The 14,936-nt window shown below is 45.0% G+C and overlaps 1 protein-coding gene across 2 annotated transcripts in view; it reads left to right on the top strand.

The window, feature by feature from the left end:
- LOC137528087 (granzyme A-like) overlaps positions 1 to 13,846 on the top strand; it is a 29,267-nt gene extending 15,421 nt beyond the window's left edge. For both annotated transcript variants that reach the window (XM_068249362.1, XM_068249352.1), the window contains exon 5: positions 12,221 to 13,846. In XM_068249362.1, the coding sequence (XP_068105463.1) occupies positions 12,221 to 12,388 (168 nt within the window). In that variant the 3' untranslated portion in view covers positions 12,389 to 13,846. The remainder of the gene's footprint in view (positions 1 to 12,220) is intronic.
- Positions 13,847 to 14,936: the final 1,090 nt, after the last annotated feature.

Genomic DNA, 14,936 nt, shown 5'->3' with positions numbered 1-14,936 from the left:
CTGAGTGTGGGAAATTGGTTCATAGCAAAGTCCCCTTACGGGCTAGAAACAACAAATTTGCAGGGTATGTTAAGGAGGACGGGGAAACAAGAAGAAAAGGTTTTTCAAAAAGACCTCATAGTCTTGGAGAATGTCGATTTTAACCACTTCAGCCTTCAGTTTTTATTCACCTTATGCATCCATTAAAAATATGTCCATATCGCAATCTATGGCGCCGATATTTTATTTGGAAATAAAGGTGCATTTTTCAATTTTGTGTCCATCACTTATTACAAGCCCATAAGTTTAAAAATAACAGTAATTTACCTTTTTGACATATGAATTAAAAAATTTCAGTCTCTAAGGTAACTATTTATGTTTTTTTTTAATTGTGTATATTACACATTTTTTTTGTGGAACTATTGGGGAGTGTGGGAGGTTTTACTATTTGGCCACAAGATGTCCTCGCAGCTCACTTCTGTATGCGTAGTGTGCGTATTATGCAATAAAGAAGTAATTCGTGGATGTGTGAGCATGGGCTTTGCGAAAGACGGAGCTGTCTCGTAGACGGCGTCGGTCTTTCATACGGGGAATTAGATGAATGAATTGAACTCAATCGCACATCCCCACGTGCCCAATCGCACGTGGGGACGAATCGCAGCAGGGGAAGCATTTTGGCTGTAGCAGCTATGTCCAAAATGCTTAAGTGATTAATGTGGATCCGAGATGAACTTTTACTCATTGCATAATTGTGTTCCTTTCCTATAGTTTATCGGGCATTCCTCAAGCCAAATACTGTTTTGTTTTTTGTTTTAATACTCTGATTCCCTATAAACTAAATAAGCCCCACCTACAGTTTTCAGAGACCCTTGGTAGTAGCAAGGGCTCATGGGAGCTCAATCTGGGCAGGAGGAGGGGGAGGTATTACTAGCCAGAGATTTCAGAGGCAGAGGGGAGGAGGGAGGAGGAGGGGGGAATTAGGATTTTTCAGTCTGAGTGCTGATGGTGCAGATAAGCCTGCCTCTGTGTAATGTTTACAAACAACATGGCTGCTGTCATTGTATCACAGGAAGAAATAATCATATTCTATTAAAGCAGTATGCAGACAGATTTGCTGTTTATACCATCTAAACTTTAGATAAGATATATAGACAAGTTACTTGTTATAGTTAGTTTTTCATCTCGGATCCGCTTTAAAGTTCATGTGGTGAGTGTGGAAAATTGGTTCATAGCAAAGCTCCTGTACATTCAAGAAATACCAAATTTACAGGGTATGTTAACCACTTGAGGACCCACCCTTTACCCCCCCTTAAGGACCAGCGCTGTTTGTTGTGATCTGTGCTGGGTGGGCTCTGCAGCCCCCAGCACAGATCAGGGTGCACGCAGAGCGATCAGATCGCCCCCCTTTTTCCCCTCTATGGGGATGATGTGCAGGGGGGGGTCTGATCGCTCCTGCGTGCAGGCATGTTGCGGGGGGGGGGCACCTCAAAGCCCCCCTCCGCGGCGACATTCTCCCCCTCCCTCTCCTACCTTTCCCCCCCGGTGATCCGGGCTGCACAGGACGCTATCCGTCCTGTGCAGCCAGTGACATGACGTCCCCTGTCACATGGCGGCGATCCCCGGCCGCTGATTGGCCGGGAATTGCCGATCTGCCTTACGGCGCTGCTGCGCAGCAGCGCCGTACAATGTAAACAAAGCGGATTATTTCCGCTTGTGTTTACATTTAGCCTGCGAGCCGCCATCGGCGGCCCGCAGGCTATTCACGGAGCCCCCCGCCGTGAATTGACAGGAAGCAGCCGCTCGCGCGAGCGGCTGCTTCCTGATTAATCAGCCTGCAGCTGGCGACGCAGTACTGCGTCGCTGGTCCTGCAGCTGCCACTTTGCCGACGCACGGTATAAGCGTGCGGTCGGCAAGTGGTTAAGAAGGACAGTGTGAGCAAGAGGAAACATTTTTTCAAAACGACCTTGTAGTTTTTGAGAAAATGGTTGTTGAAGTTAGAGGAAAAAGTTGCTATTTAAATGGCGTAAAATGACAGATAATGCATCAACCAGGGATGCTCATCCAGATTCCGGATATCTGGGTAACCCAGATATCTGACCATTTTTCAGCTATCTGATTCGGATTCAGATACCGGATTTCCACAGAAATCCAGATAGCTATCTGCGGATAGTTGGCTGGCAATGCGGATATCCGCAGATATCCGCAGAAATTCTGACTATTGAGATACTATATGACATCCAGGACATCATTGAGCCAATCAGAGGGCTCCCAGCAGAAGCCCTAGCAACCAATCACAGAGGGAAACACTGGCCAGCCCCACCTGACCTCATTGAGCCAATCAGAGGGCTCCCAGCCTAATCCCTGGCACCCAATCACAGAAAGGAACCCTGGCCAGCCCCCCTGTATAATAAGGAGGGCTGCCATGATGAGAAATATTGTCCTAGCTTGTAAATGCTCACTGAGAGACATGCTCCAGTGCTGCTGGCCTAGCAAGTGCTGTATACAGTGATAAACCTAAAGCTGTTCAGTGATTAACCCCTTCACTATCACTTCACTATTGTTAAATCGTTAATTAGCTTGATTTCATTGTGTGACAGTCAGAGTGTGTGCTGCAGGGCTGCTGGCCTAGCAAGTGCTGTATACAGTGATAAACCTAAAGCTGTTCTGTGATGAACCCCTTCACTATCACTACACTATTGTTGTATTGTTAATTAGCTTGATTTCATTGTGTGACAGTCAGAGCGTGTGCAGGAGGGCTGCTGCAGGCAGCTACTATGTGTCTGTGTGTGTGCTGAGCCTGTGCACAGACCACCAGGCCAGCTGCTGCCTGCTGGCCAGCTATTAGCCTTAGCTAGCTACAGTATAGGTTAGGTTAGGGATTAGGGAATAGGATTACTGTGTTATTGTGTAGTTAGTACTGTAGTACTGCAGTCAGTGCTAGTAGTTGTTAGAGTAGTAGTACTACTGTGTTAGCTTACTACAGAACTACTGTGCTGCTGAGCGGTGCCAGTGTGACAGTTAGTGTCTTCTCCTCTGCTGTCTGACTGTCACTCGGCATGTGGCACTTAACACTTGGCACTTGGCACGTGGCCCTAGCAAGTTGGCACTTGGCACGTGGCACTTTGGCAAAGTGCCATGTGCAAAGTGCCACATGCAAAGTGCAAAGTGCCACATGCCAAGTGCCACGTGCAAAGTGCAAAGTGCCACGTGCAAAGTGCCATGTGCAAAGTGCCACTTGCAAAGTGCCACGTGCAAAGTGCCACGTGCAAAGTGCAAAGTGCCACATGCCAAGTGAAAAGTGCCACGTGCAAAGTGCCAAGTGCAAAGTGCCACATGCCAAGTGCAAAGTGCCATGTGCCAAGTGCCACATGCAAAGTGCCACGTGCAAAGTGTCAAGGGCCACGTGCCAAGTGCAAAGTGCCATGTGCCAAGTGCCATGTGCCAAGTGCCAAGTGCCATGTACCAAGTGCCACGTGTCAAGTGCCACATGCCAAGTGCCACATGCCAAGTGCCACGTGCCACATGCCATGTGCCACTGCCAAGTGCCACGTCCGGCATGCTCCTGGCAGACGTTACACCTGCTGCTGCTACAATGCCCTGCTCCTTCTGCCTTTGCTGCTCCCACCACCAGGGTGCCACAGGCCACTGCTGCTGTGCTGATACCACCTATATTTAACCCAAAACACAATTGCTGCGTTATTTTTTGGAGGTGTCTGGGCTGAAAACTGCCATGTCCCAGTTGTGCGGTTGGACCTAGTCCTAATGTTAATTGACAGCCATTTTTTGGGGGGGGAGGGGGGGATTTTAAGTCTCCACATCATCAATTAGTGTTTCCCTTTAAAAATAATGATGCTACATGCCTCATTTACCCTAAAAAATGTTGCCACTTCCGTTTTTTCTATTATCCGAATTTGCCCGGATACCCCGGATACTGGGGTCGGATATCCGATTTGGATTGGAAAATTTTGAACTCGCATATCTGACCCGGATCAGATATCCGGGTATCCGGATCCAATCCGGATTTTGAAAAGTGTTATCCGAGCACCTTATATGAATGTAATATATATGTGTGTGTGTATGTGTGTGTGTGTGTGTGTGTGTGTGTGTGGATGGGGGGGGGGGTTACAGTGTGAGAAATGAAGAAAATGATGTCGGGTCCCCCCTCCTGAGCATCTTTAATCCCTTGTCCCCCATGCAGGCTGGGATAGCCAGAATGCGGAGCCCTGTCCACGTGGGGCTTCGCACCCTGATCAGCAATACCAGTCCACTTGGTCCAGGGTATGGGGGGGGGGCTTTGGAGGAGAGGGGCAGCCCAGCCTCCCTCTTCCCAGAGGCCATGTCCAATCCATGGACAAGGGGCTCTTCACCACCTTCGGTGCTCCAAGAGAAGGTGGGGGTGGACAACGTCCTGGAGGATTCATGGTGGCATCTGGGAGTCCCATTTAAAAAGGGGATCCCTAGATGCTAGTTCCCTCCCCAGGAGAAATGAGTAAACGGTTACAAGAAATAAAAACGGAACCATGAGTAAAAAGTAATTTATTAGTCTAAATTAACCATGAATATTTACCTTTAAAAAAAAAGTTCTCACACCAATATCCTCGGAAATGATCAAACACCAATATTCTCTAAACTCAAGACCTTGATTGAAGATCCATGCCGGCCGCCGCCACGCCACCACTCCAGCCGCAGCTCTAGCAATGCTATAGATCGAGCAAAAGCATCTCTAAATGTCCCTCCAAGACTCTCCATTGGTATATTAACAGACCAATGGGAATCTGGAGAATTCCTATTGGTCTGTTAATAGACCAATGGGAAGCCTTGGAGCCAAATGTAAAGATGCTTTTGGCTCTATCTATACTTAGTATAGCTAGAGCTCTGCTTTGTCCTCCGTCATGCATGGTCTTGCTCTGCTCCCTGACCACGGCACCTATAGCGCCCACCCACCCCATCACCCTGTAGCACCCACAGCACCCTGAAATATTTAAGGGAAATTTAAAGTTGCTTTTCTTCTAGCTATACTTAGTATAGCTAGAGCTGTGGCAGGAGCGGTGGTGTAGGGTGGTGGCCGGCGAAGATCTTTAATCAAGGTTGCAAGTTTAGAGGATATTGGCATAGGATCATTTCTGAGGATATTGGTGTGAGAACTTTTTTTAAAGGGGACTCCAAGATGCCACCATGACCCGCTGTTGGGCATCATTGGCCTCCACCTGCGGTGCCCCAGGAGGAGTTGGGGTCCAATGATGCCCTGGGGTGTTCATGGTGGCATCTGGGAGTCCACTATAAAAAAGAGCCCCTTGTCCATGGATTGGAGCAGGGTTGTGGGAGAGAGGTGGAGGCTTGGTCACCCTTCTCCTCCAGCATCCCCCATACCATGGACCATGTGGGTTGGTATAGCTGAGGGTGCGAAGCCCCAAGGAGCCAGGGCTCTGCATTCTGGCTATCCAAGCCTGCATGGGGGACAAAGCGATAAAGAGGCTCGGGAGGTGGGACCTATGTAATTTTTTTATAATATATATCTTTCACACACTCTGAACAAAAACAAAAACAAAAAAACCAAATATAGGTACATTTGCCAGGGATCCTTCCTTATACAGCCATATCGCAGCTGTATAGCAATCCCTGGCCAAAGTGTACAGACCTCCTCGAAACCCCAACATGAAATTCACTGCTCTTTCTTTTGGTATATGTAAATTTACACTTCTGTTAGATTGATAGATTATCTGTCATTTACAGCATTTAAATATATACTTTTTTACTATTGTAACTTTAAAATTTTCTCCAAAACTATAAGGTCTTTTTGAAAAGGTTTTTCCCTCTTGTTCTCACTAGAGATGGCTCGAACCTCCTATTTTCGGTTCGCGAACCGCAATAGACTTCAATGGGGAGGCGAACTTTGAAAACTATAAACATTTATGCTGGCCACAAAAGTGATGGAAAAAATGTTTCACGGGGTCTAACACCTGAGTTTTTTCACTTTTTTGACTACAAGAGGGGAACATTTTTTTTTCAAAAAGACCTTATAGTTTTTGAGAAAATCGATTTTAAAATTCTCCTTCTAACCATGGGAAAATTAAAGGCCGAATTTAACGGTTAATAGCAAAGCCCCCTTAAAAGCTAAAAACACCAAAATTGCTGGGAATGTTAAGAAGAACAGTGGGAACAAGAGGAACATTTTTTTTCAAAAAGACCTTATACTTTTTGAGAAAATCGATTTTAAAGTTTCAAAGAAACAAGAGCCGATTCATTTGATTCATTAAAAAGAGCCGATTCATTAAAAAGAACCGGCTCATTCATGAACCGTTAGTATAGCTTAGAATGCGTCCTGTGCAGGACGTATAGCTGCCGGCTCCCGCTGTCTCTCCCCACCTGCCTTCACCTGTCACCCTTACCTAGGCTGGCACCCAGTGCACCCATGGGTGCACCAGGTGCCAGCCTAGGTGAGGGTGAGAGGTGAGGAGACGGGGAGGACAGCGAGAGCCGGCAGCTATGCGTCCCACAGGACGCATTCCCTGCTATGTGGGGGGCAGCAAAGAACTTCAATCAACTTAATTGAAGATCGCAAGATAAGAGGATACTGTATTCGTGGGATCATTTACCGAGGATATTGGCATGGGAATTTTTTTTTAAAGGTACAGGTAAGTATTTCTGGTTAATTAAGAACATTAAAGGACTTTTTTCGTCGTTGTGTTTTTATTTCATTTAACCCTTTGTGGAAATGGGTAAGGGGTACTTTGTACCCCTATACTCATTTCTCCTGGGAGGGGGGTGGGCATCTGGGGTACCCTTCTTAAAGGGGACTCCCAGATGCCACCATAAATCTCCTCCAGGGAGTCGTCGCTCCCACCTCCTCCTGGGGCACTGGAGGTGGGGAAGAGCCCCTTGTCCATGGATTGGACAAGGGCTTGGGGGGAGAGGGGAAGGCTTGGCCGCCCCTCTACCCCTGAGCCTTCCCATACCATGGACCATGCGGGCTGGTATAGCTCAGGGTGCGAAGCCCCATGCTGCCGGGGCTTCGCATTCTGGCTATCCCAGCCTGCATGGGGGACAAGGGTTACAGAGAGCTCGGTAGGGGGAACCCCACGTCATTTTTTTTTCAGATTTACTACACTCAATACATAAAAATAAAAAAAAAAAATGTTTTAATTTTTGTTTTAAATATTGTTTCCTGCTATCTTTTTAACATATCCTGCAAATTTGGTGTTGCTAGGATGTAAGGGACCTTTGCTATTAACTTCTAAAGTCGGCGGGTGATAACCAACCAGAGTTATAGGGGTGCAAAAGTACTGAATTTTGCCTTTGGCTTTCATTGGGCTTCTTATTTCACTTTCAAAAATTTCAAATCTTTTCAAAGTACGATGGCTCAGCAGTGGCAAATTTTCTAGCATTGTAGGGACTTTTAGGGGGCTCAGGACTGGTGAGTTTGGGTCCCTTAGGCCAAAGAGGTCATAGCCTAGGGTCACAAAAGCTTGTTTTCTGGCAATGATGCCGGTGACGAACGTAAATCCCCGTCATTGCCGTTAGCAAAGTCAGAAGCTCACGACATGTCGAATGTTCGCAGAAGACCCCATTGAACGTAATGGAAGTTGAACTTTGAAAACCTTCAGGGTTTTTCAGCCACAATTTATTTTAAAAAGGTGCCAAAACTGTCCAGAAACAGGGGCAGTGGTACGATGGAGGGGGAGTAATACATAGCTCCCAACTGTCCCTCTTTTGGAGGGACAGTCCCTCTTTGGGAGCCCTGTCCCTCTTTCCTCCTCATTTGTCCCTCTTTCAGGACGTTGTCCCTCTTTCTATGTAAATATATATATTTCTCTACTAAAAAATGTGTTTGATTGACTCTAAACTTTATTCCCATCCTTTAAATTGATACATTACTAATTTTAAAATGTTAATATGAAGGGAAATGAACCAGGATAGAAAGGACCATTGTGGTTTGAATTATAAAACAACATCTTTTTCTTATGAAATCTTTATGGTAAGCGTGACTAGGGTTGTGAAAGGGGCGTGGTCAGGGGTGTGGCAGAGGCGTGGCTTAAGTGTCCCTCTTTCTCATCTCCAAAAGTTGGGAGGTATGGTAATGGCACAATTTCCACCCCAAAACACCTATTTCACACAGAGGCTTTGTAAGGATCCCTCTGCTGCAACCAAGCAGCTATGATTTCTCTGACTGCATTTGGTTGCTTGCTTTTGATTGCATTTGCAATAAGTCTCATTGCCATCTGCAATCTCTCTGCAGTTCAGAGCAGCTCAGGATGTTGTCATGAATCTGACGTGACTCTGACGTGACTTCCTGTATAAACAGGAAGTAGTGTCAGACACTAGAGAAAGAATCATCCACGCTGGAATGCACGGAAGGTATGTCTGTCTGCCCCTGCCCGCCACTACACACACATAGTTATTGATGCTGGAGGGGAGCGCAGAGGGGAGAGCCCGAGGTGAGGGGGAGGGGGGGGCGGGTGCAGGGGCTGCAGCCCCTATTGTTTTGCCCATGTCTTCTAGGACAGAGGTCCCCAACCTGGGGGCCGCGGCCCCCTGGTGGTCCGTGGGCAAATTTCTGGGGGGCCACGGCGGATATGGCCTTTCTTCCTCCCCCCCCCCTGCGGCCGCCGCTCCTGTTACCTTATGAGCGGGCGGCCGCTTCCTTCCTTATATTCCCCATAGCCCCTTTCCTATCTCGTATTACAGCAGCGCTTCCTGTGCGGCTGCTGTAAGGAGGGAAGGAGGCAGGGCAGCGGTTCCCATGGTAACGGCGATCGCCGCTACAGGAAGCCACTGCCCGGCTTCCTTCCCTTCTTTACAGCAGCCGCGCGGGAAGCGCTGCTGTATTACGAGATGCTGCAACCGAGGAGAGGAGCGCCTGGGGGAATATAAGGAAGGAAGCGACCACCCGCTCATAAGGTAACAGGAGCGGCGGCCACGGGGGGGGGAGAGGGCACCTATCCTAGCTACACTGGGGCACTATACTGGGGTAACTACTGGCTACACTGGGCTAACTGTACTGGCGACACTGGGGCAGCTATACTGGGCTAACTGTACTAGCTATACCGGGCTAACTGTACTTGCTATACTGGGCTAACTGTACTAGCTATACTGGGCTAACTGTACTAGCTATACTGGGCTAACTGTACTTGCTATACTGGGCTAACTGTACTAGCTATACCGGGCTAACTGTACTTGCTATACTGGGCTAACTGTACTTGCTATACTGGGCTAACTGTACTAGCTATACTGGGCTAACTGTACTTGCTATACTGGGGTAACTACTGGCTATACTGGGGTAACTGTACTTGCTATACTGGGGTAACTACTGGCTACACTGGGCTAACTGTACTTGCTATACTGTGGAAACTATACTTGCTACACTGGGCTAACTGTACTTGCTATACTGGGCTAACTGTACTTGCTATACTGGGCTAACTGTACTAGCTATACTGGGCTAACTGTACTAGCTATACTAGCTATACTGGGCTAACTGTACTTGCTATACTGGGGTAACTACTGGCTACACTGGGCTAACTGTACTTGCTATACTGTGGTAACTGTACTTGATATACTGGGCTAACTATACTTGCTAAACTGGGCTAACTGTACTTGCTATACTGGGCTAACTGTACTTGCTATACTGGGCTAACTGTACTTGCTATACTGGGGTAACTACTGGCTATACTGGGGTAACTGTACTAGCTATACTGGGCTAACTATACTTGCTATACTGGGCTAACTGTACTAGCTATACTGGGCTAACTGTACTAGCTATACTGGGCTAACTGTACTAGCTATACTGGGCTAACTGTACTAGCTATACTGGGGTAACTACTGGCTATACTGGGCTAACTGTACTTGCTATACTGGGGTAACTACTGGCTATACTGGGCTAACTATACTTGCTATACTGGGCTAACTGTACTTGCTATACTGGGCTAACTGTACTTGCTATACTGGGCTAACTGTACTTGCTATACTGGGGTAACTACTGGCTATACTGGGGTAACTGTACTGGCTATACTGGGCTAACTATACTTGCTATACTGGGCTAACTGTACTAGCTATACTGGGCTAACTGTACTAGCTATACTGGGCTAACTGTACTAGCTATACTGGGGTAACTGTACTTGCTATACTGGGCTAACTATACTGTGGTGACTGCCGCTGCCACTTGCCACACCCCTCCAACACCTCCCCACACCCCCCGGGGGGCCCCGGAGAAAATTTTGGTCGGGACAGTGGGCCCCGGGCTCAAAAAGGTTGGGGACCCCTGTTCTAGGAGATAACTGAAAAAGTTTATTGCATATGGGCCCAGATGTTTTTAAATTCCTTTCAGAAAGACAATCACTTAGTTCTCAAACCTTATGTATGACTTATGACTTTATAATATTGTATAATATATGTTTTTCTTTGTTATTATTAAAACTACATTTTAACTATTATACAGTGGCTTGCAAAAGTATTCGGCCCCCTTGAAGTTTTCCACATTTTGTCACATTACTGCCACAAACATGAATCAATTGTATTGGAATTCCACGTGAAAGACCAATACAAAGTGGTGTACACGTGAGAAGTGGAACGAAAATCATACATGATTCCAAACATTTTTTACAAATCAATAACAGCAAAGTGGGGTTTGCGTAATTATTCTGCCCCCTTTGGTCTGAGTGCAGTCAGTTGCCTATAGACATTGCCTGATGGTTGCTAATGACTAAATAGAGTGCACCTGTGTGTAATCTAATGTCAGTATAAATACAGCTGCTCTGTGATGGCCTCAGAGGTTGTCTAAGAGAATATTGGGAGCAACAACACCATGATGTCCAAAGAACACACCAGACAGGTCAGGGATAAAGTTATTGAGACATTTAAAGCAGCCTTAGGCTACAAAAAGATTTCCAAAGCCTTGAACATCCCACGGAGCACTGTTCAAGCGATCATTCAGAAATGGAAGGAGTATGGCACAACTGTAAACCAACTGAAATGCAGTCAAGAGGCCCATGGTGACTCTGGACGAGCTGCAGAGATCTACAGCTCAGGTGGGGGAATCTGTCCATAGGACAACTATTAGTCGTGCACTGCACAAAGTTGGCTCTTATGAAAGAGTAACAAGAAGAAAGCCATTATTAACAGAAAAGCATAAGAAGTCCCATTTGCAGTTTGCCACAAGCCATGTGGGGGACACAGCAAACATGTGGAAGAAGGTGCTCTGGTCAGATGAGACCAAAATGGAACTTTTTGTCCAAAATGCAAAACGCTATGTGTGGCAGAAAACTAACACTGTACATCACTCTGAACACACCATCCCCACTGTCAAATATGGTGGTGGCAGCATCATGCTCTGGGGGTGCTTCTCTTCAGCAGGGACAGAAAACCAGGTCAGAGTTGATGGGGAGATGGATGGAGCCAAATATAGGGCAATCTTGGAAGAAAACCTCTTGGAGTCTGCAAAAGACTTCAGACTGGGGCGGAGGTTCACCTTCCAGCAGGACAATGACCCTAAACATAAAGCCAGGGCAACAATGGAATGGTTTAAAACAAAACATATTCATGTGTTAGAATGGCCCAGTCAAAGTCCAGATCTAAATTCAATCGAGAATCTGTGGCGAGATCTGAAAACTGCTGTTCACAAACGCTGTCCATCTAATCTGACTGAGCTTGAGCTGTTTTGCAAAGAAGAATGGGCAAGGATTTCAGTCTCTAGATGTGCAAAAGCTGGTATAGACATACCCTAAAAAGACTGGCAGCTGTAATTGCAGAAAAAGGTGGTTCTACAAAGTATTGACTCAGGGGGCCGAATAATTACGCACACCCCACTTTGCAGTTATTGATTTGTAAAAAATGTTTGGAATCATGTACGATTTTCGTTCCACTTCTCACGTGTACACCACTTTGTATTGGTCTTTAACGTGGAATTCCAATAAAATTGATTCATGTTTGTGGCAGTAATGTGACAAAATGTGGAAAACTTCAAGGGGGCCAAATACTTTTGCAAGCCACTGTATTTACATATATTAGCCCTACATATATATATTTTGTTTGTGGAGATCTTGTACCACATTGCATAAATGTAAGACCTCTTTCTGTTGGTTTTGTTTATAAATAATGTATGTTGGCTGTTTTTGTTATGGGAGCCTTTTACTTTATATTGTATTACATAATTACTATTTAAACAACAAACATATCACTGCAGACAAACCTTTGACCAAAAATAGTTACAATAATGTAGTATTTTTTTTTTTTTTTTTTTTGCCTAAGGGTGATTCTGGAGGACCTCTGATATGTCAGGGGAAGTTCCGAGGAGTTGTTTCTTTCGGCCCAGACAGATGTGGAGATCCTCAACGACCAGCAGTATATGCTTTCCTCACTAAAGATCACATCAACTGGATTAAAAGACAAATCAAAAAGAAACTGAGCCTTTTTTGAAAATTATTTGCTTATTTATCATTTAACTGCTACCAGTAATAAAATGCAACAGCTTTATAGGCACAGCGATAGTTGAAAAAAAGATAGGATAAAAAAATAAAAATAAAATGACAACGTCAGGGACAATAAGTCAATAAGTCAATTTTCTTCACCAACAATTTTTTTTAATACAGCTGCAATTTTGTGCCTTGTTTTCAATAACATATTGTGCAAAGGGATAAAGTATTTTTTACATTTTAGTCCCCGTAGCCTGTCATTGTTTTGTATTTCTCTAACAGGAAAATACGATAGTAAAAGATCGATTACTTCTAATGAGATTTTACTGCCACTAAACCTAAACCTATAATGGCTCACCCTGCTTCCGCTGAAATTCTGGGCAGCGTTAAATACTATTCTCTGCCCGCATTGTATCAACTCAGAGGAAAAAGTAATTCAGGGTCCAGTGAACTTTGGTACCCGAATTACACTGAGAATCCTGCTGTGTCACTATAGAGATAATAATATTACATTCCAAGGCCACGCCCAAGTCAGGCGCTACGCGTCAGAGAGCACACGCTGAAAAACCTGTCTCGCTCTATTGTCAGAAAATATCATATTAATGCAGAGAACTATGATCTGCTTTAAGTTGATTATATGTTAAAACATTCCCTGCCATTTGAGTGAATTTCAAGATTTTGTGCTTCGGAAATTAAGTAGAGTTATTCTTTAACCAGAGCTAGACAGCAGGTTAGAATGACCCTTTATGTTCTCCCCAGTAGCCTGTCTGCTCCCTATACAAGGCTAAGATAGTGCCAAAGAAATGTTTTGACTTCACCCGGTTCTTGCTGGAAATGCAATGCTTAGCAAGGCCTAATAATACACAGCAAGATGCTAAAAGCTTGCTTTGAGCAGATATAGGATTAGTATATGGAATACTTATGCATAGTGATTATAGAACTATTAGGTAATGATTTCATCAATAAGAGACCTATATATTAAGGTAAGTTTGCTTTTTATATTTTATTGTGAAGTAACATTAATGGCGGTTTGCTATGAATACAAGCCAAATAAGACCTTGTGACTGTACAGATAAGGTGCAGAAAATCCCCATCAATTAATGATAACGAAAAGAACATACATGATACTTCTTGGCTTACCTCAGTCCAATTAAAGTGTACCCGAGATGACATGTGACGTGCTGAGATAGATGTATATATACAGTGGCAAGAACACAAACACTTACCGTATGTTGTGCTCCTTTTCTTTTCTCCCTGCCTTAAAGAGTGAATATCCAGCTATGCAACTAGAGATGTCGCGAACCTCCAATTTTAGGTTCGCGAACCCTGTTCGCGAACCTCCGCGAAAGGTTCGGTTCGCGAACCGCAATAGACTTCAATGGGGAGGCGAACTTTGAAAATTTTAAAAAATTCTACCGGCTGGAAAAATTATAGAAAACATGTTTCAAGAGCTCTAATACCTGGAGGCACACCTGATTGAGTGAAATACACATCACTGCTGGAGGACCCTCCCTCCCGCCAAGGTCTTTATACTATTTGACTCAGTTGTCTGCCTACACTAATTAGTTATGGGACAGCTACTACACACTCTGCTAGGGAGATTTTAATTAGCCTCTTGTGGGTCTCCTCCCACCTCCCCTTCTACCTCCTACCGGAGGGAGGAGGGTCTCATCTGCCAGGGAATTATCCTATTTCAAAAACCAGTATACATCATACCATGGCTGGGAATCGAACCCAGATCTCCCTGTGTGGTGGGCAAGCACACTAACCACAGTACCACTACAGTAGTACCTGAAGCTGGCCTAAAATTTACCATTTATGCTCAATGCAATAGAAACATTAGGTTGCTTAAAGGAAACCTTAACTGAGAGTGATATGGATGTTTCCTGTAAACAATACCAGTTGCCTGGCAGTCCAGCTGATCTTTGTGACTGCAATAGTGGCTGAATCACACCCTGAAACAAGTATGCAGCTAATCCAGTCTGACTTCAGTCAGAGCACCTGATCTGCATGCTTGTTCAGGGGCTGTGGCTAAAAGTATTAGAGACACAGGATCAGCAGGCGATTCAGGCAACTGGTATTATTTTAAAAGGAAAAATCCATATCCTTCTCCGTTTAGGTTTCCTTTAAGGATTTGTAGCATAAAAGCCAAATCACATTGGCTGGGATTTGAACCTGGGTCTTACTGTGTGGTGGGCAAGCACACTAACCACTGTACCACTACAATAGTAACTGAAGCTGGCCTAAAATTTACCATTTATGCTCAATACAAGAGAAAAAGTAGACAAGACAAATAACATTTATATCATACTTTTCTCCTGACGGACTCAAAGCACCAGAGCTGCAGCCACTAGGTCATGCTCTATAGGCAGTAGCAGTGTTAGGAAGACTTGCTTAAGGTCTCCTACTGAATAGGTGCTGGCTTACTAAACAGACAGAGCTGAGATTCTAAATTTTAGGCCAGCTTCAGTTACTACTGCCAGGCAACTGGTATTGTTTACAGGAAACATCCATATCACTCTCATTTAAGGTTCCCTTTAAGCAACCTAATG

The sequence above is a fragment of the Hyperolius riggenbachi genome, chromosome 1 (assembly GCF_040937935.1).
Source record: "Hyperolius riggenbachi isolate aHypRig1 chromosome 1, aHypRig1.pri, whole genome shotgun sequence".
NCBI classification, from domain to species: Eukaryota; Metazoa; Chordata; class Amphibia; order Anura; family Hyperoliidae; genus Hyperolius; species Hyperolius riggenbachi.
This window is presented reverse-complemented; position numbering and strand designations above follow the sequence as displayed.